This window comes from Mytilus californianus, unplaced genomic scaffold (genome assembly GCF_021869535.1).
Source record: "Mytilus californianus isolate M0D057914Y unplaced genomic scaffold, xbMytCali1.0.p SCAF_10, whole genome shotgun sequence".
Taxonomy (NCBI): Eukaryota; Metazoa; Mollusca; class Bivalvia; order Mytilida; family Mytilidae; genus Mytilus; species Mytilus californianus.
In genome coordinates, this window is record NW_026262582.1 from 73,655,751 (window position 1) to 73,682,635 (window position 26,885).

Here is a 26,885-nt window from a genome sequence, read left to right on the forward strand (position 1 = left end):
CCATTGTAATTAACTAAACAATAATGTAAACTATAGCAAAGAAATGATAGATAAATAAAACATATATATATATATTTGAATAATCTTTATTAAAAGAGGATAACCTCAATGAGGCTGTACACAAAATTATATTACAATAATTATCATATCGGTATCATTCATATATGATAACATTTCTCTAGTTCTTAACTGATTTATCCCTTTCCTAAGCTGTTGATCATTTTTAGCTAATCAACTTATGACGTCAAATTTTCTTACTTTCCTCTGAATTTCCTATTGTGACGTCACGAAAAAATGCGACCATGCCTGATGACGTCACATGAAAAGAACACATCTTTTTACAGATGATTCGAAAAGATAGATAGAGATTGTCTGTATATTGTCTAAAAATTATTAGAGAAACAGATAAATGCACCGAATTCGAATCTCGTGCAATACGATATTTTTCCACTCCCGACAGTTAAGTTTTAAATTTTAAAAACGATCGCCGAGACTCGCGATTTTAATTTTGAAATTTTACTGTCTCGAGTGGATTAATATCGTATCCCAATGGACGCAGTAGTAGAAGCTATATATAACCTACCGTCTTCAAGAAAAAATAAAAGATAACATTGTCTTGTTATGTATTTATTGTACTAATTATTGTTTTTAAATTTTAACTCATGGTTGTACTACCCGAAGTACGTTTGATATGTTCTACTTTCGTATTTTGTCCTCGCTTATATGTTCTGTTCCAATCTATGAAACGTGATTTATTGAACGACTGAGTAAGGTGATGGAGATGAAGAAACGTACGATAATATAAGATTTCAGTTATTTTTCATTTATAGTTTTGTTTTAATAAGCATTTATTTTTTATTACTTTGATTGTTGTTCAAGTTTTCGTTTTAATTTCGATAAAGAGATTGACTATATCGGTATATAAACGCTGACGAGGTATACAGACACGCAATAAATTATGTGGTCCATCTGGATGTGTGTATAAATATATTTCTTCTACATCAGTATCATCAGCACATAGCATTGAATTTTTCCTGCTGAACTCTTCCAATAATTTCAAAATTTTTATATTTTGCTTTTCACAAACAGCAAGACATTGCGTTCGATTAAACCAATCACACTGACATTGACCTTCTTTATTCTGCACCAACATGTTTGCTATATCTACGTGCCCTCTTCCAAGAGCTGTTATTATTAATGAGAACTCCCCAGAAACACAATGAGAGAAATCAATATTTTTTTTCAGCAAAAGGTTTACTATATGCAAATGTCCATTTTCACAAGCAACGCACATTGGGGATTTTCCGTACCTATTATGGAAAGAAAGAATTGAATTGTTTGATAATAAGATATTCACTATTTTAGCATGTCCCTCTTTACATGCAATATACAATGGCGATCGCCCAAATCTGTCACTCTGATGGATGTTTCTGTTGGTTGTCATTAGAATATGGACAATATCTGCATGTCCTTTTTCACAAGCCACAAAAAATGGCGACTTTTTACTCTTCCCACATGGAGAAAGTTCAGCATTATGTTCAAGTAACAGTTTTACAGTATCAACATGTCCGTTCTCACAGGCTACAAATAGTGGGGATTTTCCAAATTTATCACATCTGAAAACATCAGCATTTTCTTCCAATAATAGATAAACTATATTCGTATGTCCTTTCACGCATGCAGCGTACAAAGATGATACCCCATAACTGTTACATTGATTTACGTTAAAACTGTTCTCAAGTAAGACTCTTACTGTTCCTAGATGTCCAAGATAACATGCCATTTGTAATAGTAATTTTGCATACTTGCTGTAAAAGCCAATTTTGATTTTGAATGATAACTTGTTTTCTTCTTCTATATAACCGGCAATACATAAATTTGAATATCCATATAATTTTGCATGCGAGTTATATTCAGATACCATTTTCTCTATATCTTCGTATTCCATTTCGCTGGCAATTAGCAGTGCACGTGCTGCACGTCCATCTGAATGACATCGAGAACCATAACCACTGTACCTCAATAGCAATCTAACTATGTCTGAGTGTCCTTTCTGACAAGCTATGAGTAACGGTAGTCTACGATTAAATTCATATTGAAATTCATCAGTGTAATTGTCTAATAAAACTTCCACTATTTCAGTATGCCCTCTCATGCAAGCTTCTACCAAAAGTGTATTTCCATCGAGATTAATAGTTGGTTTATAATTCTTTATTAAAAGTTTCAGTATCTTTGCATATCCGTCCTTGCAAGCCTTCGCAAACAATAACCTGTCACACAGAATTGAAGTATGAGCATCATTATCAAGTAGTACTTTCACTATGTCAAAATGTCCTTTATAACATGCCATATATATTGGCGATTTTCCATGCATGCAAAACTCGGGTAAATCAATACCTTGAGACATGTAGAATAAATTATCTAGGTCTGTATATCCAACTTCATTAGCACTGTGTACACGGGACTCCTCGCCTCTTTGAATACACTGAATAAGATCAGCTATGCCATCGAGTAAAAGTTTAACTACAGTCGTGTGACCTTCTATACAAGACACAAGCAGCAGTGGGAGGCCAACCGTCGGATCCAATGCGATAACACTTGTACATGCAAACCGTATATCAGTGTTGTCATTTAATAAAAGTTTGACAATGTTAACATTCCCTGCGCGACATGCTGCATATAAAATGTATATACTTGTGTCTATATAGTCCTCACCAAATTCTATATCTATTAAGAATTTTAATATATCTGGGAAACCTTTTGCTGCTGCTTCTATCATCGGGTTTGTAAAATTCCGAAAATAATTATATTTAATTAGGCTTGCTTTGGCTACTTCAAAACCGTTTCTATTCATATCTTTCAACAAACCCATTGCTTCTTCATTTTGCCTCAAATATTCTAATAACTTATTTCTGAATGATGTATATTTCAAAAGTTTGTTATGAAATGTACTGTCCAAATTTCTATTCTTTAAATCATCATACAGTCTGTTAAAATATTCTCCCTCCATGTCTTCATCGAGTAAGATGAAAATGTCTGTATGCTTTGTATGACAACATGTAAATAGGAAATAATCACGCACAAATGAGCTAGGAGCATATCTCAAGAAACAACTTGTCAAATGCTTACCACAAATTACTGATATAAAAGTGTATACTTTATCATGAATAATTCTATAGCTTGTACCTCTTTTTTTCAAATATGTACCTTCCAAGATTGTAAACCCTTCAACTAAAGACTTCCTTGACGATTCAATAGTTAAGTCTATACTCAGTTGTTTTATTATTTCATAGATCTTAAATTTATTTTCTTCGGGCATCGATTTTGATTGTACCCACTTTTCGCTAAAACCTTCCCTGAACAATACACATAGAACCAATGCGCAGAACTGGAATTTATTTTGCAAATGTATGTTATTTACATCACTTTTGATAATTTCGATCGGAGATGAAAATAGCTTAACAAGTTCCTCAGACGTCTTGTTTTTAGAAAGACAACACAGAAGAGGAAAGAAATCATAATTTTCCAACATACTTTTGACGTAATGGATCATTTCTTCCGGGAGATATTGCTGTATCATTTGCAATCTTTCCTGTGGCAAGAGACACATATTAGACGATAGCAAGTTACATTCATTTCTTGTGAACAGCTCGATGTTTCGAAATTGTTTATCCTTAGCGATAAGAAGTCTGCACGAAATTAACAATTTTGTACCTTGAAATACACCTTTGCTTCGTGAGTTTTTACTACTTGGTAAAAATATTTTTTCTAAATTTGAATAGTAAGATTTCCAAAGCTCAATCATCTGTATGTTTATAGATTCTTTACCACATATATCGTCAACAACAAATACCTGTTTCCTTTTAGGATCATAATAGTGTATTATGTCTGATGGTCCGGTTACAAACGGTATTATTTCATATCCGTCCTTTTGAAACAGATGTAACGCAATATGGTGAACAATGAATGATTTTCCTGTCCCTGAGCTACCAGTTACAAGAAGACAATTATTGGATTGCAGAGATGATAGCGTATATCTAGCTGCCCTGGTATTTACAAATAATGCATCGTCCTTTATCCACTCCTTGAGGTATTGGTCATGTTGAGCTACAAAAAAATGTGAACAAATGTGTCAATGTATTACCCCAGGCCTCTAATTTGATAATCTAAACGTCCATTTTATCTACATAAGAATCAATAGTGGCGCTAGAATCAAAACGAGTTAAAAAGATACCTACAAAGAACTTTGACCTATATTACTAAATAAAATTGTCAACAAATCATGATGCAGGTGTTATTGCTTTTGATTTTGTCATGTTATAAAGGACTCTCCCTTTTGAATTTCCCTTGGAGTTCGGTATTTTTGTTATTTTACTTTTTACTGAATGTTCTTATTTTCAATGTCTTAAAAAAGGATTTTAATATATATTTCAAATGATTGGACTTTTAGTATATATTTCAAATAATTGGAATGCCCTTCAAATCAAACCTTTGCTTCTCCCTATTTAGAGATCATAGAACTACCTATCAATTTGTATAAATACAATAAAAACCATTAGACGTTTAATTTGTAATTATTTTTTAGTTACACCTGACTTCAGTATATACAATAATTCTCTTTCAACAGCAGCAGTGAAACACCGAATTTAGATACAAGTCATATGGCTATGTTATGAAAACGTTATTTCAAACTTATGAAAGACCAAGAGGTAGCGAAATTTCTGAAATAAGGACTAAATATCGTCTCCAATAGAAAATTAGTTGGGAACAGTGTCGTCAGGTAAATACAGACACTCTCTCAAGAGGGACGAACGATATTAGAGGGACAGTCAAACTCATAGATCGAAAACAAACTGACAACGCCATGGCCAAAAAAAAAAGACAAACAGACAAATAATAGTACAGATGACACAACATAGAAAACTAAAGAATTAGCTACACGAACCCCAACACAAACTTGGGGTGATCTCAGTTGCTCCAGAAGGGTAAGCAGATCCTGCTCCACATGTTGCACCCGTCGTGTTGCTTATGTTACTCCAAATCCGATAAATAGTCTAATTCGGTAGGTCACATTCGTGAAAAGGGAAGGGTATTGTAGTTACGACAAAAGGAACATATCCGATATCATCTATGAAACGGTTATTCCATAACGGTCAACCAACTCGTGATGGCGTCCGTAAAATTTACGAAGGGATGATTTCAACCTATTGTAAAAATTGGTGTAAAAGTGAGAAATCAGATTAAGAAAATCACTTGATTCGTATTTGAATAAAATTATTTATATTGTGAATAATCGATGATATTCTAAGATGAAATAAAGACTAGCATTAAACACAAACTTATATTTATTAGATACTCGCAAATCGATTTGTGTTCGTATCGGCCGACAGAGTAGTCAACAATGTAGTGTCAGTATAAAGCCCATACTACACGGAAGTTCTAAAGAATGAGCAGTCAGGTCCGTGCCCTCCATACAGAATCAAAAAGTAGAAGTTAATGATACCAATGGAAACTCAAACTCATAAGTCGTAAACAAACTAACAATGCCATTTCAAAAACAAATAACGATCATAAGACAAACAACAGTACACAAAACACAACATAGAAAACTAAGGACTGAGAAAACAAACCTCACCAAAACAAAGAGTAGATTTCAACCAATTGGCTTCAGTACGGTACGTAGTGGTAAACAATCAGATGATTACCACACATCAGGTATGATACATGTATGTATACATTTATAATCCTGTTATCTTTGATGAGTTATTCTGAGGTGTCCTTGGAACATTTGAATGTCCGTACTATGTATTGGCAATCTAAACTACACAGAAATCCGTTTAACTATCTAATTATGACTAAATTATCTATACACAGCAATAACTGTCCTTTCCTGGATCTAGATACTTAAGATACAAAGGGGAACTCAATACAACAAAGGGAAGGTTATGACTCATTTTAGTTTTCCCTTGGCCCGATTACCGTGTTAACGTTTGTATATACCAAGTCTTTGAAAATAGCCGTGTCTGTATTGACGTTATAGTTTCAATGAACTCCATGGCAAATTCGTTTAGGGAAAATTTATAAAAACTGACAAAATCAAGCGCTAAAAATCAACGGAGAAGTGAAAAATAACTGCCATTTTCCTGACGTTTTCTCTAGAAAACGAGATATCATACCCTCATCTTTACGATGATGCTGTTTATAAAGCAAACAACATTAGATACGATCCATGTAAATAAATCGATCCTTTCAAAACTTATTCGATAAGGTACGTAAGCAGAATGAGATTGTACTAATTTATTTAAATTTTGTTTTTAGCAGTACTAATAATGATTTGTTATTAAATGAATTAAAACAAGACTGAAGGTGTATATCTGGTAGGGTTAAACGAATTCTGACCTGCTTTAAGAATTTACCGATGAAGTAAAATAGGATATATGGAAACAATATTTTATCTATAGAATTTCAGAAAGTTTGAAATGTCAACAAAGGAAAAGATAACAAAATCTTAACTGCATTTTCAATCCAAACAATTGTTTTATGAAAAAAATGTGGTTATGAATTGATTGATTGATTGATCTTTTACGCCAATTTCAGCACTATTGTGCTATTTCGTGAAGGACAGTTTATATTTGTGGCGAAAGCCGGAATGACCGGAGAGAACCACCGACCTTCGATAGGAATACTGGCGTCCTGATCAACTAAGATTGAATTCAAGCGCACCTGTCAGATGCGGGATTCAAACTTAAAACTTAAGCGTTGACAGGTTAGAGAAACAGTAGCTCGACTACTTACACAACCTGACCACCGAGGCACCTTTGTGGTATAAAAAAAATATCAAACAATTAAAGTATGAAACAAGAGTGCACACGCTAAAATGTCTCGTCTGCTTTACTAATCATGATATATTTTATGTTGATATTCATTATAATATGATTTAACTACAAGTATCACATAAACTGAACATTATCAATGATTTATGAAAATAAGATAAAGGACAGATTAACCAAGCCAGATAGACATTCACACCTTACAATATTCCTTTCAACAAATATAGTTCACCTATTGCTTATAGCATTAGAAAAACATAACAAAACACAAAAACTTAACATTGATCAGTGAACCATGAAAATGAGGTCAAGGTCAGATAAAACCTGCCAGACTGCCATGTACACTTTACAAATAGTCCATACACCACATATATATTTTGTCCTATTGCATATAGTATTAGAAAAGCAGACAAAAACACAACAAGAGTGCACACGCTGAAATGTCTCGCCTTCTTTACTGACCATTGCTTTTATATTGAAAGTCTTAAATATGAAGCTTTACTTCAAGTATCATATAATCTTAACAAGATCCAAGAAAATGAGGTCAAGGTCATATTAACCAAACCGGAAGTACATGTTTACCTTACAATCATTCATACAACAAATATAGTTGAATTATTGCTTATACATTTGTAGTTTCTTAGAAACAAACTTAACCAGAAAAATTTATCATTGACCAATGAACCATGAAAATGAGGTCAAGGTCAGATGAACTATGTTAAACAGACATATACACCTTAAGAAAAAAATACCAAAACATAAAAACTTAACACTGAGCAATAAACCGTGAAAATGAGGTCAAGGTCAAATAAAACCTGCCAGACTGACATGTACATCATAAAATATTTCCATACACCAAATATAGTTGACCCATTGCATATGGTATGCGAAAAAAAGACAAAAACACAAAAACTTAACTTTAACCACTGAACCATGAAAATGAGGCCAAGGTTAGATGACAACTGCAGTTGGACATGTACACCTAACAATCATTCCATACACCAAATTTATTAGACCAATTGCTATTGCCAGACTGATATGCACACTTTTTAATCATTCCATACACCAAATTTAGTTGAGCTTCTGCTTGCAGTATCCGATAAACTGACCTAATCATGTAACTTTAACCTTGATCACTGGTGAATGAAATGAGGTCGAGGTCCGATAAGCACTATCTTGTGGACATTTAGACCTTATAAGGAACGTATATACCAAATATAGTTATCCCTTTACCATGTTTACTCATAATAGGTGAGAAATTCATAAAAAAAATAAACGTTTTATTCGAGCAGTAGCTGAACCATGAAAATGAGGTCAAGGGCAACGGACTAATGTCAGACGCAAACTTTGTAACATGAGGCCTCTGTATTCAAAATTTGAAGCCTTTAGGTCCTCTACACTCTGAAATAAAAAGCTTAATACAAAGAGTTTACACCACCCCAGCGGTCGATGACGCCAGATTGTGATCCCTATGTCTCGCATTCTGACACTTTCGTCGTAAGCAAGACAATAAAATCATTTTTTTAAAAAGTTATATACCTCTTATATTCTCAGGAATACATTCTTTCTGTTCTGTTAACAAAGAAACCTTTCTATCACCAATCTCCAACAATTGAGCTTGCATTGCTAATGAGAATGCCTGTACTTCACGAGAGAAGTCCATGCAATGTTCCATGTTTTTTTCTGTAAAGAAAACCAAATTAAGTGGTACTGAAACGTTACTGTTGGGACATCGTTAACATTATTATGATTTAGAATACAAATAAAAGTTACAGTGAGGAATCAGATACCAGGTCATACACAATGATTTGGGCCTATCATTTCAGCTATGCTTATAAAACTGTTTTGGATATCATCCTCTGGCAAAAGTTATTTAGCAAAACACAAATTATAAAAAATGCTTAAATAAGTCCTTTTAACTATTGTTACAAACATTATCGTTGAGCTATTGTGTCAAATACATTTTTCCGTAGGCCCTTTCGTCCAAGAGCTGATATTACATAGAAATCAAACAAAACCAAAAAAAGGAAAAAAATAATAAAAAAAATATGCATGAGAGATAAATATTCATTTAATTAAAAACTATTTCCAAATCTTTATGATAGTAAATTTCAATAGAACCCCCTCATGTTCATACCAGTTTTAAAGTACTGGCGAGTGTGACGGCTATGCTATAGGTACACTCCTTATTTGAATTGCTACATGTTTCCAATATGATATGTAAATGCTTGCGTGCTAACTGAATGCATGAACATTCGAAATGTAAGAAACTGAGGAATACCCTGAGGTACATGTTTAATAACAACATAACTGTTCTGTTATGACAAAAGTACACTGAAGATTATTTCATCAAACTGCTAGACCTTGATTTTTTTTTATTAATGGAAGCTCATTTCAACAGAACCTTCTCAAAGACTTTCAGTATACTGATGATGTCCTGTCGTTCAATAATGCACATTTTCATAGGTGCTTACATCTCATATCTCCTTGTAAACTGATATAAAGGATATTACAGAAAGTAACACAGATGGACAAATTATAACTAGAATCTATGACAAACGTGATGCTTTCAACTTTCTAATTGTCAGCTTCCCATTTCGAAGCAGTAACATCCTTTCTGTTCCAACGAATGACGTTCACATGCCACAGTTAATACATTACACGCATGCATGTTTCACACGTTGCGTACTTCATTAATAGGGTTGTGCTCCTTATGCAAAAACTGCTCAAACATAGTTATGAAGAAGAAGGATTGAAATCGACGCTAAATCAGTTTGACTATCGCGAATTGATTTATAGATATAGAAGTATAGTCATCTGATCTATAATTTTATCGATTATATCCTATTCCCGATTGTGACATTTTGACTGGTTGTAAATTCACATGGGGGATGCACTCATAGCTGATGTCGACGCACTCGGTTTCGCTCCTTTTGGAGTTCATGCGATTCCTTTAGCTTTTTTTTGTTTCCTTGCATTGCCTCTTTCTAATCGATTTACGAGACCTGAACATTGGTAAACTATTGTCGCCTCAGTTCAGATTGATACAAGATTTATAATAATAGAAAACACACTCCCTTACTGAAAACTCATCATGAGATAAAAAAAAAAAAATATTCTTCGATGATATAGTTTAGTTATAAATTATTCATAGAAAGCACCAGAATTGTATATTCATTATTTTATATAAAATACGATTCTTTTTAAACACTACAAAAAGGAAGGTTGTCATGAGTAAATGAAACTACATCTGTACGATCTGTGTATTTGCTTTTCAATGTTTGTATATCTTGCAAGCCACTTTTTATACTAACCAGCAGCACTTTTTAAAATCCTTACATACATGTACCTATTTGATATTTAAAAAAAATAATTTTGGATGTGTTTAACATACCGACGATCACATAACCCGATATAAATATAAACATAAATATAAATAGATAGCGACCTCGTGCAATTTGATTTTTCTATGTCTGTTTGATTTCATTTTATAGGTTAAAGCACTAAGTTAATTATCGTTTTTCCTTGTATAAGAATGATTTTTATGTGGATCGAATCAGTCAAAGAAATGGTTCACCTTTGTTTCACTTTCTATGTTGATATCCTTTTCCTTTTACTGGCTGAACACGACTAAGACATGTGTAACCAATCTCTAGTTAGTGGGTTAAATTGAAGGTCACACGAATACGTATCCAATGAGGTCGTATTATTCACTTTCAAGATTGAACCAAATAGGCTGCTAAAAGCGAATTATTATTTCATTATTTCGCTTTTATCAATGATTGAACTACACTTAATCATATTCTATTTTTTCATATCTCGTAGCTAATGCCCCTTTAACACTATTGTCATGTTACTCACCAATTTCTTTCATTCTTTTATTTTGTTGTTCTATTTGCTGAAAGAAAAAGAAATATTGTTTTGTATGATATCGTTCTCACTAAAAGACCGACGGAACAGAACAGAAATACACTTTAACAAAAGACAACAGTCACGAAGCGTATTTTGAAAGTACATCTATTCATATAAATAATAGACCAAAAACAAGTTCTTTAAACTGTATACTACTATGAAATCAGGGATTATTCAAATTTTATTACTATACTGCCTGAGAGCATTTTCTTTAATTATAAATATTTTAATTGATTATGGCAAAAAGAAGATTACTGTTTCGGAGAAGTGTTCCTTGCCTGATACTAAAACATTGCCTTCTGTTTTGAATAAAAATGTCATAGTTTTTTGGTTAGTGCTATGTCTTTAACCGATTTATTCACATGCATTGATTATCCCAATGTTATTATATGAGTACTCACTCAAACATTGAAAATATGTTTTTGACATATTAAAAGAAAACGGAAGAAGAAATAAGTCCTATATACAACTTAATTAGTAGGCGTTATATCCTTGAAATTGGCAGGGATGAAAAAAGTGTATTCGGTCATGTGTTACATCAATTTGAGGCCACATATAATCAGAGGGATATTCAAACTCATAAGTCGAAAATAAACTGGCAACGTCATGAAAAACAACGAAAAACCAACGAAAGATCAAATAACAAACAACAGTCCACAAATCACAGCACAGAAAGCTGAATACAAAGCAACACGACCTTCAACAAAATCCGGTATGTGATCTCAAGTCAAATAATTGTAATGGACTCGTGAGGTCACGCTGTATTTGCTTGCCATAGCTCAGGAAAATACCAGTTGAAATGCAGGATAAGGTTAATTCAATTGAGTTCGCAAGTCTAATTACGGAAGGAGTTTTGTTGACATCTATGATGAGTTTATTTATATAAGGAACACCCCTGTTAATGAAGTACATAAAGTATAAACATGCACGAGCATATGAACTGAGATAAGTAAACGTCCTCAAATCGAATCGTTTGCTAAGCCCGAGTCGACAGGAATGCTTTAGATTGTAATTAACGTAATTTTTGTTCCCTTGACGTTTTACATGTCAGCATGCCATTGGCTTGTGAGTTCGAATATCACTTTTTTATCTTCCTCTTCTCGCATATATATGATTAAGTCAGGGATTTTATCTCCACAAATTACATTAAATCTTTTTTTTTTCATTGATAAAAATATCTGATTCGGAAGTCGGAAGTTTGGATGTTCCTGTAAAGATACTAAAGGAAAGTGTCCAAAAATCTTTAGTTTTACATTTAAATTGTTTGTAAAAGTAGCAAACTAAGGTATGAACTAATTTTTATGATTGTTTTAAACAACATTAAATCATTCTTAAGCTTATCAATTTAGCATTGTAATAAAATCTTTGAATACTCTCTTTATCTGCTATTCTTTTGATTTTATTTTAAATAATTAAATGACTAACTTAACATGTACTTCAACCTAGGAATGACCATTTATTGTACTACATCCTGTCGATCTTAATATTTTGGTATGTAATTGGTTATGTTATTTACTCAGAATCTTTACGACGTCTTTACACTTAATTGGTCGGAGGTGTACCATTTATACATTTATTCTCGGGGAAATGGTTTATTCAAGTGTTTAAAATTGATTCTGAATCAACTTTCGTAAAATCAAGATCAGTACTTTATGACCTCTATCTTTTAGTTGTATGTTTTCGTGCTTAGTACCGATCGGATAACTCAAGTCCTTTCCAACTGATTTTAACAGTGTTTCATTTGTTGTGTCGTTTCACAACTTTCCGAGGTAAAATTGGAAGTCAAAGCTACGTACGCCTTGTTATTGGTGTAAACATTTTACCAGTGTAACTTACAGAATTCATTTCAAAAACATGTTTTTCCAAGATGTTGATTTTGTCTTCAAATTTGGTCTTCATGTGGGTTAACACCTGGAGTACGTTTTCCCATTCATCTAGAGTATTGTTTACATCAACAATTTGCATATCAATTTCATGACAATGCATATCGATTTCTTTACACTGCACTGACAATACTTGTGCATGTTTAGCTAGAACACATGTTTGTTCATGAATGTCTTTGACATGTTCCAAACCGAGAGTTGTTCCTGACAAAAAGCTTACTCCTAAAACAATAAGATAAATACAAGTTTTGATATAAATATACAATATACATGTGTTTTTCTATGATACAAATACATTTTTCTTTCGCTTTGTAATGTAAACATATTATATTTCCAACAAAAACAAGGATCCAAATTATGTTATAGATAATGCATATTTTAAGGTTTTTCTTGCCGTATAAAACACCGAGGGGTGTCAGGATTGACCAAATAAAAGACCGACCGACCGAGGTGTGTTATACGACAAGAAACACCTTAAAATATGCATTATCTGACTTATAAACCGTCAAAAAATATTATACAATTATAGCCTTTGTAGGAGGTCGATACAAGGATATATTGACCTGAAAGAAGTATATTGACTGAGGACGAAGTCCGAGGTCGATATACTTCTTTGGGTCGATATATCCTGTATTGACCTCATAAATAGGCTATAATTGTTATATTATTAATTTCCGACCATATTTGTATCAAAATCGTCATTTGATTTTGTTGTAATTCTATAGATATCATATTGTCTTCTAGACAATAACAACAGATTAGTTGTTATTTCATTTACTTTTTTGATGTTTTTTTTTACATGTTATGTATTTGAAGATTTTTTTTCTTCAAATAATCGATCATAGATATTTTTTTTATAAAACTTTTAACAATATCATGAAATTCATAACATGACGTCACAAAGTATATCGGTTTTTAGATATTCTAAAAATAACCGTGCAATATGCTTTTTGCTATCCGCCGTTTTCTCTCTACCTTCGAAAATATAGTTTAACATGTGACTATCCCTGAACGAATCAAATTAGTTAAAATATACGAATTAATAATATTATTTTCTACAAAGACTTGCATTATTTCTATCCTATTTTACCGACTACATTAAAGTGGAATATTCTTTTCTGATATGTTAGGTTGTAATACGGCCTGCGGCTCATTTATAATGTTAAATAAAACTCACCAATTAATCTAGATATAGACTTTAGAAATTTTGTTACTATAACTGCATGAAGCAAGACACAAATGAATTGTTACGGTGTATGAAAAATACAAGTCACTTTGTAAGTATTTTTTTGTTGTATCAATTTTGTTTATGAAAGGGGATTAGTAGGTTTTTTATGTCAGTTTTATCGCGGAAAAGCAGATTGATTTTTCAACAATTTTTCTAATAAACTATTCAGAATAATTGTTTTCTCTCTTTTGTCTGGCAATACAACTTTTTTTTAAAACTCAGAATCAGGATTAAATATTATACCCCCTCCCCAATTTTAAAATACGTGGGTGTTATTCTATAGAAAATAAGAATATTCGGTCATTTAATCATTAGATAGAGTAAAAGGTATATATAGAATGTAAAAAAATAAGAAATGTCATAAAGAGAGCACGAAATCGTGATACATGTACATGTAATACGAAAAACGAGTATCAATAGGTCAAAGTATAATTTCCAATACAGTCTGAATCAATAAAATTTTCAAAATCCTACACACGAATGTGTTAAATCTGGCTTGTTTTAAAGTGTTATAAAAAATGTTATGTTATTAAATTTATCTCACATAATGTCCCTTTATTTTAGCGATAAATAAACAAAACTTTACATTTTTGTTTCGAAAGTTAAAATGTGCGTCAACGACGATTTTTAGAATTTCAGTCCAATAAACGGAGGAAAGGATTGTTTCTACCTTAAACCTACCAAAGATGGATATTAAAAAGTTAAAGCCCATATTGGCAACAACACACTATCAAACGAATTAAATGTTTAAGTAAACTATAGTATTTTTTAAATCAGGAAAATAATGACCTTATAAAGGTCATTATTTTATGCCTTGAAGCAAATTTCATTGAAACTTGGTACCGTCTGGGTTGATTCTTCAAAAGAAAGACCTATCGTTCTGAAAGAGAAAAACTCCATGTAGGTATATAAGTCACATTTACCTATTATTTCTGTTAAGGTTGCTCACCCAATTTTGTCAATATAACGGAACTATGATAAACTGTCATACTGCACCATATATAGAAAAATTACCTTTACGTACCTGTTAAATGGGGCTGTTAAAAAACAAATATTGATATAAGAATAAAGATTTGTGGTAAATAAATGAGACAACTATCTGCCAAAAATTACAAGAAGAAGATTTAAAATATTATAGGCCACTGTACGGCAGCATTCAGGTGTAATACCACCTAATCGTAGTACATGTACGTCACATCCGGTTGCATACAAAAGAGGGTCCAAAAAATTTTCCCTTGAATTTGACAGTTGTAGAAAATTAATCATACATTTCAAAGTCAAACATTTCTGAGTCATAAACATATATATTGGGTGTTTCAAAACACCATTCTTTTTTCTGTGGTGTTTCTATAGAATATTTTGGAAACTTGAGGTTACATGATTACTTAAGCTTGAACACAGGAAAAATAGGGGTGAAAATTTGATTGGTTAATTTCCAGTGATGATTATTATCTTATATGCAATGAAATGTTATGTGAAATTTTGTCTGTAGTACTGGACAGGATAAAAGTTTACTCATACCAAGTATTTCTTTATTTGAAACAAAGATAAATACTGCACAATTTTTTGAAAAGTGCCAATTTAACAAAGACTAATAGGGGAAAACAACGATGGTATTCACCTTCAATGATGAGCAAAACTAATTGGAGCATAATTTTCTGTTTTTTTTTGTTTTTTTTTTATAGAAAAAGTCCTTATTTCACAATTAGATACTTTGCGTTTATAGAAATCTTCAAAAACAATATTTGATATTTGCTTTTATAATTTTCATCTGATCTTCATTATATTCTAAGTTATATTCAAGTTAAACAAAACAAAATAAAAAGGTGATCCGAAATCTGACAAATCACCATATGACAATAGATATCATAAACTACTTAACATATTACCATTTGTTTTCCATATGATAAGTTGGTCCAACGTCTGCTTTTCGTCGGAAGAACTCAGGCCCAAATTTGTAATTAGGTTTTCCATCAACTTGAATGACAGTGAATATCTCGTAGCATTCCATTGTGTAAAATCACAATGTGCCCAGGGATTTCTGATTTCAGATCTTATCTGTAATTACAAAATTCGTATGATATACTGAAAATTCCCCAAAAAATTACGTCAATCGAAATAACAAAATCAAACTTGAGTTTATTTCGTTACTTGAACGCTTCAAATTCAGATAGTATCTCATTAAAATGGCGCTTTTTACTGTCGATAACTTGTCAAAAATTTTTAGTCTGAAACTGTCGTTTTGATCTTAACATCGTCTGAAAGGACTAAACAATACATTATTAATTCATGTTAACATTTTTAGTAAATTTTCTGTTAATAAAATACGATTAATTCAGTACGGTTCAAACAATTTGCTTGCAGTCAATACAGTTCTGTTCAGGAATTTTTCAGACGGTTCAGTATGTTGTTTGTCTGTACTGGTAAATAAAAACTACTGAACATTTGGAATATAGACTGAACATATCTTAGTTGACTGCACGCGAAAGGACTGAACAGAACTGAATTTACCACAGTTAATAAGTCTTAAAAACTGAATAGTTATTAATCTATCTTTACGACGACGGGTGCCACATGTGGAGAAGGATCTGCTTACCATTCCGGATCACCTGAAATCAACCCCATTTTTGGTGGAGTTCGTGTTGTTGTTGTACCCCTATTTGTGATATTTTGTTCACGCATCGTTGTCAATATAATGAAATTTGATGCGACTGTTATACAAGTGAGAGGTTTAGCGCTATAAAACCAGGTTCAATCCACCATTTTCTACATAAGAAAATGCCTGTACCAAGTCAGGAATATGACAGTTGTTGGCCATTCGTTTGATGTGTTTGTGCTTTTGATTTTGCCATTTGATCAGGGACTTTTTTGGATTTTCCTCGGAGCTCAGTATTTTTTTTATTTAACTTTTTAAGAGCTGTTGAGATAAAAAATACCGTTTCAGATCTAGACTAAAATTCATTTTATTTTTGAAATTACAAATTTCGCCCACCTCAGCAGCAATATACCAACTTCACCTGCATATGGGATAGACATTTTCCAAATCATTTGATATTCAAGAGCTTGCAGATACTACTCAGACTTTATAAAACGTCACCAGTGTCTACGCTGAAAGTTGATGAATCAGGCTTATGTCAAAGAAACTTTTAAAACTACATATTTCGTCTTAATTAAAGTTTGATTTTGTTGCAATTAGACTTACCCTTGCTGCAGTAGCCTTGACTCCAGAATGAAATCCGTCTACATTTTTGACAATTCCAAGTAACACTGAGGCATCGCATGTATCGTCAAAACCATTATACTGTGTCATATTTGAAAGCAAAAATAATTTCGATAAATCTATAGCATTCTGAACTTTGTAGTCATACAAATGGTTTTGTCGACCGAGCGCTTTATTGTTATTAATGCAGTCGTAGTTCAGATAATAGATATGAACTCCTTGGCGAGGATGACCCCTAAGATGTCGTGGATAGGTCTGTGTATTGATCTGGTCTAATTTGACCAGTGAGGTGTAAAGTGACGTCATGACGGATTCAACATACTTCCTTAAAATAGGCGTGATAATATTGTGTAGACATATACCAATGACCAGCCATATTTTCTGATGCTCATCCAAATCATGAACAGGACCTACAAAACAGCATTGTGTTATACAAAAATGTAAATTGTGTCCAAAATATTCGCACTTACATATACTAAAAAAGAAGTAACTAAAATATCCAACTCCAAGGTAAATTAAAGAAAATGGGAGTCAATAAAAATTGACAAAATGCAAACGTTAGACTTCATCAGCAAACGGAACGAATTGAAAACAACTGTCATATTCCTGACCTGTTACATAAGACGATCATGACTAATGTCTCTTATCAAGAATATTCAAGTGTTTCGCCATTTGAGATACAACAAGAGATTTGAGCAATGATTGGGCAATACAGACACCAGTAAAACAATCTTAGTGTTAACGAAAATAACATAAGAATAACGAATATTTCGTTTCTAAATATTTTGAAATAGTTAATGCATGGAAACAAAAAAAATGTATACTATTTATTACTCTAACATAAATAATACGTTTGTTATCTTCGTGGTTTGCGATCATTATCATGATTATTAATAATAAGGAAATAATATAATGAATTAATCAAACATGTTATAGATATAGATATACTCGAAACATATAGTTGCCTAAATCGATTTCATTAGGTCTCTGTGGTAAGTTGTCTCGTTGCCAAACATACCTAATCCTCTTTTTATATCTAATGATTAACAATGATGTCCATTAAAATTCACGTACCAAAAGACGAAATAATCAATATGACTGTGAACCACCTACGATTGTATATTGACATTATGTTATCTGTTCTTTAGGTTCATCCAACTAACCTACCGTCCCGTACCAGGCTAACGTTTTGGAAAAGAGTTAAGTTAATGTTTTGGTGAAGCTTAATTAACACGAAGTTGTATTCAAATAATAATTAACTTATTACTGATGTTCCTTATCACGTGACTTTTAAGTTTCTCGTTTCTTGTTTTTTATATAGATTAGACCGTTGGTTTTCCCGTTTGAATGGTTTTACACTAGTCATTTTTGGGGCCCTTTATAGCTTACTGTTCGGTGTGAGCTAAGGCTCCGTGATGAAGACCGTACTTTGACCTATAATGGTTTAATTTTATAAATTTTGACTTGGATGGAGAGTTGTCTCATTAGCACTCATACCACATCTTCTTATATCTATGTATATCCAAATTTAGTTTTGCTTATATTTCATAGACCACTGAAGGGATGTGCTGGAAGGGCACTGGCACGAGAGAACGAATTTTAGTCTGAAGGAGTTATTTTAAATTTAAGGACATCTGAAAAGTCTGAACCCTTAAACATATAGTCTTAACTTTATATTTCAGTTATTGTCTTGCTGTAAATTCAAAACTGTTCAGACAGTTGGCTTGCAGTCAATTCAGTACTGTTCAGTAGCTTTTCAATAGTATTAAAACATTTGACTTTTCTACACTTAACACAAGTATTCCCCATTTCCAAACTAAAAGACAAATTGAAAGAGTTGGTATCACTTTGTTTCATTAAAAAGAATGGCGAACGTAGATACAAGTGTCTTGTCTTGGGGAGGGATAAATCCTACTTTGTAAAGAATCACTCTGATTCAAATAAAAAATTCTCTGAAACTGACATTATCAAGATGCTTGATTTTTTTATTGACAACATATTTTTTACGTTTGGAGGACGTGTTTTTCAACAGACTGTCGGAATTCCAATGGGAACTAATTGTGCCCCTCTTCTTGTCGACTTGTTTCTTTATTATTACGAGGCTGACTTCATACAGAAACTTCTTAGGAAGAAAGATAAGAAGTTAGCAATATCCTTTAACTTTACGTTTCGATATATAGATGATGTTCTCTCACTTAATAATACAAAATTTGGTGACTATATTGAACGAATCTATCCCATCGAACTAGAGATAAAAGATACTACAGATACAGTTAAGTCTGCCTCATATCTTGACTTACATCTAGAAATTGACAATGAGGGTCGGTTGAAAACAAAACTTTACGACAAAAGAGATGATTTCAGCTTCCCAATTGTGAACTTTCCATTTCTATGTAGCAACATTCCAGCAGCCCCTGCATACGGAGTATATATCTCCCAATTGATACGATATTCCCGGGCTTGTATTTCCTATCATGATTTCCTTGATAGAGGATTGCTACTCACATGAAAGCTATTAAACCAAGAGTTCCAAATGGTGAAGTTGAAATCATCCCTTCGTAAATTTTACGGACGCCATCACGAGTTGGTTGACCGTTATGGAATAACCGTTTCACAGATGATATCGGATATGTTCCTTATGTCGTAACTAGAATACCCTTCCCTTTTCACGAATGTGATCTACTGAATTAGACTATTTACCGGATTTGTAATAACATAAGCAACACAACGGGAGCCACATGTGGAGCAGGATCTGCTTTCCCTTCCGGAGCACCTAAGATCACTCCCAGTTTTTGGTGGGGTTCGTGTTGCTTAGTCTTTAGTTTTCTATGTTGTGTCATCTGTACTATTATTTGTCTGTTTGTCTATTTATTTTTGGCCATGGCGTTGTCAGTTTGTTTTCGATCTATGAGTTTGACTGTCCCTCTGGTATCTTTAGTCCCTCTTTCGGTAGCTTTTCAGAAGCTTTTCATCGTGTTGTCGTTTTGTACAGGAAAACAACTATTACTGAACAGTATGAACATAGACTGAATAGATCTTAATTGGCTGCAAGCGATTCTATTAACAGTACTGTCTGCCCCTTTACGGTAAGACGGAACATGGCTAAATATTTGTTTGTCTTTTAAAAGCTGTTCAGATCAAAATAACTGTTTCTTGTCAAAATTGGTTTTCTAGTGGAAACTCTTCGGACAATTCTTTTTGTTTTTTTTTATCATTTTGTTTATAAATATCACTTGTCGTTTATTGATTTCTCACTTGTGGTGCAAGTTCAAATGTCCACATTATTCAACATTTATCGTACTAATAATAATTAGAATAAACTTTTGATTAAAACCAATTATCAAAGAGAGGTGGAAGATACCAAAGGGCACTTTAAACTCATGAGTCAATGAAAAATTAATATAACAACGGCATGACAAATAAAAATATAGACCCAAAGACATACAGTAGTATACAAAAAACAACATAGAAAACTAAAGACTTAGCAACACGATCTCCTAAAACTCAGTGGTGTTCTAAGGTGCTCCGGAAGGGTTAGTAAATGCTGCTCCATATTTGACCCCCTCTTGTGTAACTCCTATATATATACGAAAATATTTTATATCAAATGATTAGGTATCACACAATAGCGCATTGATAATTGACTCTTATCCCACCGAAATCTTAAACTATCGTTCATTATAAATGTTAAATTGACAAAGTTGATAAAACTAATTTCTTGAGTTAGTTATCTTACCGTTGCTTAACATACTATTTGCTTGTATTTCAGCAATTTGTTGTTCCAATTCTGGTGGTGCAAAAGAGCTCTCTTCTATGTCAGAAGTGGTGTTATCGGCCATTTTTTATTGGGTGTTTATAGCTTATGTTTTGCCAGTTAACGTCGTTTAAACTTTGTAAAAATCGATAGTATCCATACTTTTTGCACTATTTAGGCTCCATGCATTCATTCTAAATAAAAAAAAAGAAATTTTTGATATAAATTTTCAGCGGTAAGTTAACTCAACTGTTATATTCAATAATAGTAATAATCAATATATTTATTCACAATTTTGTGTATGAACTAATACACATGATAGAAACCTTAAGTCTGTATCGCTCACTTGGCATTTTCAATTAAAAGTGATATGTTGGTATTGAATGGTAACTGTCTTGACCGATATAATGTAGAAATTAAAAAAAACCAAAAGTATTCATCATGTTCATTTATGAGAAAGTTAACTAACAAACAAATCTGAAAGAAACTATTGTTTTAGTCACATTAAACTCCAAATAACTGTTCATGTCATGACGAATTCTTAATGTACCTACTACTTGAAAATTTATGTATATTTCTATTTAGAATTAGGAGATGTGGCATGATTTTCAATGATACAAGTATCACCATGAGCCCAATCAACAGCATCAACTATCAAAATCTGACTCCTCCGAAAATGAGCAAACTTGAGTCTGGGATTTATTTATCAGTTGATATTGGGTTCGATATAGCATTTTAGAAATTACGAGTACTTTAAGAACGGCTCTTTATGTCGTTTTGTCTTTTTTACTGATTTTTACAGTTTGTTCTTATGTTAACCATTACCACAACTGTCACAGTTAGGGGAGTGTTGGGTGTTCGAGACAATGTTTGACCTTGCGGCATTTTCTATATAAATTTATCCTAAATTAGGATCCAGTTATTTAGTTATTTTGTTATTCTTTTGTTTTTGTTTTTATAATCTTTGGATTTTAAAATAATTTAGCTTCGAGCATCAGTGATAACATTTATTGTCGAAATGCGCATCTTGTGCAGAACATTGATACCCTTTTATGTCATATAGTGGTTGTCGCTTTTCGCTCCATTTTTAATAATGTGGCATTAAAGTAGAAATGGTCATTCTGAATGTAACAGTTTAATATTTAACATTCAAGATAGATAAAAATGATATGAATGACATCTTACAATTATTTCAAATTAAACATTTATGGTATGCAAAAGAGGGAAATAAATGGCTTTTATGAACTATATATCAAATTATACAATATATAAATTATACCTGCATATTTTATAAATTCAAGCTGAATAATGGAAGTTAAAACCCATTGTATGTACATGTACTTAAGTTGAACAAAAACAACGTCACAATAAATGATTTTCATTCTATTGAGTCACGTTCGTCATGGGTCTAATCACCCAGGAAGAGGATGAAGTTGTCCTACTTTTTGTAATAAAAGACGTTTAGTGAAGTAAAAATATATCTAACTACAATTTTGTACTCCTAAAATTCATTTTGAAGAAAACATGTACACTATTCTCGATTTTAATTACAGTTTGTTCCATTGTTTTATCGATGAGAACCAATCATTTGAATTTGCATTTAAAATTGTCGGTAGGAAATAATCTTACATATTATTATAGTACGGTCATGAAGACAATATAAGGAAATAATACACATTTCGAATTAAACATTTCCTTCTGCATATCTGTTACTTTAAAAAATTCTAGTATGTAAAACATTAGGGTATTTCCTGTATTAAAAAAACCAAACCAAGAGGAACAAGATTCACTACCGCGTCCTTGTTGAATGTTTATTTTGAACAATTAAAAAGTTGTTTGAAAAAAATAATTCCTGGCATATTTTTCCTGTTTCTCATACCGGTAGGAATAAATATTCTATAATCATCATTCCGTAAGAAACATATACTGGAATATTTGTTCCAGAGGAAAAATATTACAAAATGATTCTTACATTTGGATCTTATATTATAAAGGAACTTCTATTTCATGACCTCTCACCCCCCCCCTTTTCACCTTTACACACACACACACACACACACACACACACACCAAAGATGAATTCCGTCTAACTGCTATAACGGTACGTAACAGAGACATTTTCAATTCAATTCTACGTAATGAACATTTAGTTGCCTTTAATGGCTTACATGCACTTCATTTAAACTTTGGCAATCATACCACAGTTCCTTATGTTTATATTTACATTATTCCTACACGTTGGTTACTCGTGTGAACAAATCTCATGTACAGGTTATTAAAACAGTGAGAACAATTCAATGTTATCACAGTTTTTATTACATAAAACGAATAACCAGTGGACACGACCTACATAACAAGTTCATTATGTGTCTAATCATCCAGGAGAGGATTCATTAGTCCTACTATAAGTTATAATATAAGTAAAGTGAAATTGAAATTTGATTTACCAACTAAGTAATTTTTCAATTGCTTTTTTAAGAAACAAGAAAGCAATACTCGTTTTTTTATTCGAGCGTCACTGATGAGTCTTTTGTAGACGAAACTCGCATTTGGCGCAAATACAAAATTTCAATATTGGTATCTATGATGAGTTTATCTAAAGCAACAGTTGTTTACCCATGTTCAAATCTCATAAATCGATAATTCAAGTTAAATCAAGGTAACAAACACAAACAAAGGAAATCAGACCCTATCAGGGAGAACATATAGTTTAGTAGGTATTTCACGCCACAAAACAGCTCCTCCGAAATGAAAGGGTTAGGACATTGGATCACTGTCGAGCTGTCGAAATTCTATTTTTATTTTAAGAAAAGTTGTTTGAAATTGAATATTGCATGTTACTCAGATCAGAAGAACCCGTTTTTGTACTTTAGGACATCTGGAAACCAGTGCTCTCATATATGCAATTAAAACACACTTATACACAGGGAAATTTCACTGACATCATTTTCACGCTTATTGAAATTCATGTGAATCTTATGTGAATTTTACCTCAAACGAGCTTATAAGTGAAACTCACGTGAAATCAGTTCATGAGAGTTTCACGTGAATCTCATTTGAAACTCGCTCGAATTTCACGTAAAAATCACATGAATTTCTTTCACGTGAAATTCATGTGATTTTTTTAATATAAAGTAATTCAAATAACATCTAAAAATTTTCAAATTTATTTGAAATCATGAAAAATACCAATTTTTTTTTTGTAAAATTCACATGAAATTCACATGAGAAATTTCACATGAAATTCTTGTGAATCTCAATTCACGTGAAATTCACATGAAAATTTTCACGTGAGCAAATTTTGCCTGTGTATGTTGGATTGATCACCACAAGCCATGGTAAGTTATAGTTTTGACTTGAAAAGAATGTCACTCTGAATTGGTTTTATTATTGAAAATCTTGAGAAATTTAAATATCAGAATATATACTCTTCATTCAAAAAATGATCACATTTTATGTAAGTAATCGGTTTAAGTTCAACTTTCTTTGCTGCAAAATCCCATTGGTACCAAATTTATAGCCGTTCAATTGCTAAAATATTGTATTCAGCCTGTTATGGCCATTTGCCATGCATATAATTGAACAAAACATGGAATTTTAGTTTTTGCATTTTTTAGGATTGAAATCAATGAAAATATATATACTGACTTATTCATATTAGAAAAAATATTGAGGTCATATTATGACTTTGTCATTTGGTACAATGTGTATACTCGTTCCTTCAAACAAGTTAAATGCAATTTTAATAGTATAGCAAATTTTTAAGCTGCTAGATATGAAAATTGAAAATTTTAAAAATTATTCACAAACAACAACTGGAAATATTTCAAATTTTTGCATTTTGCTTTGTATTACCCATATAAACTACCAGCACAGTTTTAGCTTGATATCAGTAAAAAAGTGTCTCGTATAAAGCTTCTTGAGGATTTTATTGCTAGAAATTTATTATATAATGAAATTAAGTAAAGCAAAAATATTTATTTTATTTTGGTAGAATATTTCTTTGGAATAAAAGAAAGTTGTATTATATGAACGTAGCAATGCAAATTGTGTCTGTTTCTCAGATCAGAAGTGCTTGTTTTTTGTTCTTTTGGACTTTCGGGAACCAATGAGCAATTAAAAGTATGTTAACGTTTTCAGTAGGAATCAGGCTAAGGAATATGATATGGCAAGAAGTACTATCACGTTATGCAAACGTATGAACAAAAACGGTCGTGACTGCTGGAAGCTGATCCATGAATCAATAAAAACAATAGCGCCATGAAATAGTGTATTGATTCCTTTATAGCTTACTTTACGGTTTGTTTTTTCTGATTGTTGAAGTCCTTACAGTGATCAATACTTATTCAAACGTATTCGTTCAGTGTATGTTTCCTTGTTTTTGTTTAAATGTCGTTTTGATCAAATTAAGCCATTTCAATTGATATTTTATAGTGTTTCTTTTTATGTTGTAATGTTATAGTATTGTCTCCGGTTAGGGTGAAGGTTGGCCACTGTTAAAACCCGCTGCATTTTTATGCACCTGTCCTAAATCAAGAGCCTGTTGTTCAGTGGTTGTCGTTTGTTGGTGTGGTTCATCGGTGTTTATCGTTTCTCTTTTTTTTTATATAGATGAGACCGTTGGTTTTCCTGTTTGAATTGTTTTACATTAGTTATTTTGGGGACCTTAATAGCTTGCTGTTTGGTGTTGAAGGCCGTACTTTGACCTATAATTGTTAACTTTATAAAGATTGTGATTTGGATGAAAGTTGTCTCATTGGCACTCATACCACATCTTCTTATTTATATAGCTAACAACCAAGCCATTCGGTCTCAGGCGGATAGTTGTCTCATTGGTAATCATATTTTCATCTTTTTATTTTTCCATGGTTATTCTTGAGAATTAAATTCCATTTTAATTAATGTGTGGCATTTAAATTATTCAAAATATTTAATGCTTTTTTCTTTAAACCAAAAAAAAAAAAAAAATAATTGAAAGATATTGTTCATTGCATTGTGTTTACTATTAATAATAGTATCATTTATGGGTGTGTGTGATATAGGGAAAGTTTCCTTTATATTAAAATTTTTAAATCATAAGTTACACAAAACAAAAAAACTTGTTGTATATATGTATTAACTGTATCAGACAAAAAAAAATGAACGCAATACGTTATAGTTACCTTACAACTTTAGTAATTCCAGGATGTGAAATGGAAATAAAATCCCAATTTATATATTAAAATTATTGACATGTAAAGGTTACAAAACATCGTCACAATAAATGATCTTTATTCGACTAAGTCACATGTTTCGTCATGGGTCTTTTCATTGAGGAAGGTGATCCATTTGTCCTACATTATGCCATCAAAGGTATATAGTGAAATTGAAGTAATGTACAATTACTAGTTTGACATTTATCAAACAAAAAAATATTTAAAAGAAAACAAGTAAACTCTATTTGATCTAGTTGACGGTTTGGTCAAATTCTTTATTAATAAAAATTATTTAACTTTTTTATTTGCTTTTTGAAATGATAGGACATCATTATTATTATTTTCTTTTTTATCTATTTGATCGTCACTGATGAGACTTTTGTACACGAAAGTCCGGCGTACAACTCTGGTATCTATGATAAGTTTATATATATATTTGAGACCAGCATTTAACATGAACACAGACTAAAGTGTCTAACGTTTAACACTTTAAACAATTCAAAGACGAATAAAGAAACTAACTGTACTTTCCTAGATTTAGATATTTCAGTTTTACACGGGAAACTCGACACTAAAATTAACGACCAAAGGTACGATTTTTCGTACCATATTGTTAATTTTCCTGTTTTGGACGGTGATTTTCCTTTGCCTTTGGCACCATCTTACGGTGTTTATATATCACAACTCGTTCGCTATGCCCGTGTCTGTTGTGACGTTTTGGATTTCGATGAATGTTATCTATGTATTACTGGTAAATTTTTAAGTCAGGGATTTCGTTACCACAAATTACTTAAAACATTTACTAAATTCTTCCATAGATATACAGAATTGGTTTTGAAACTTTCAAACGGGATCATCATAGC

General features: G+C 32.1%; 1 protein-coding gene across 1 annotated transcript; it reads right to left on the bottom strand.

The window, feature by feature from the left end:
- Positions 1–79: 79 nt before the first annotated feature.
- On the bottom strand, positions 80–26,071 carry LOC127718495 (uncharacterized). The gene is made up of 8 exons (XM_052224544.1): positions 25,990–26,071; positions 20,810–21,021; positions 17,056–17,483; positions 15,743–15,911; positions 12,579–12,847; positions 10,692–10,728; positions 8,370–8,513; positions 80–4,107 (listed from the first exon to the last, which is right to left on the bottom strand). The coding sequence occupies exons 2-8, from the start codon at positions 20,910–20,912 to the stop codon at positions 875–877; spliced, it is 4,383 nt and encodes a 1,460-aa protein (XP_052080504.1). The 5' UTR covers positions 20,913–21,021; positions 25,990–26,071; the 3' UTR covers positions 80–874.
- Between the last annotated feature and the right edge of the window lie 814 nt (positions 26,072–26,885).

Coding starts and splice junctions, on each gene's coding strand:
- LOC127718495 (XM_052224544.1), bottom strand. CDS start 20,912: ATGGCCGATAACACCACTTCTGACATAGAAGAGAGCTCTTTTGCACCA. Junction 17,484..20,809: donor AAATAGTATGTTAAGCAACG/GTAAGATAACTA, acceptor GCTGTTTTGTAG/GTCCTGTTCATGATTTGGAT. Junction 10,729..12,578: donor ATGTTTTTGAAATGAATTCT/GTAAGTTACACT, acceptor TTTTTCTTTCAG/CAAATAGAACAACAAAATAA.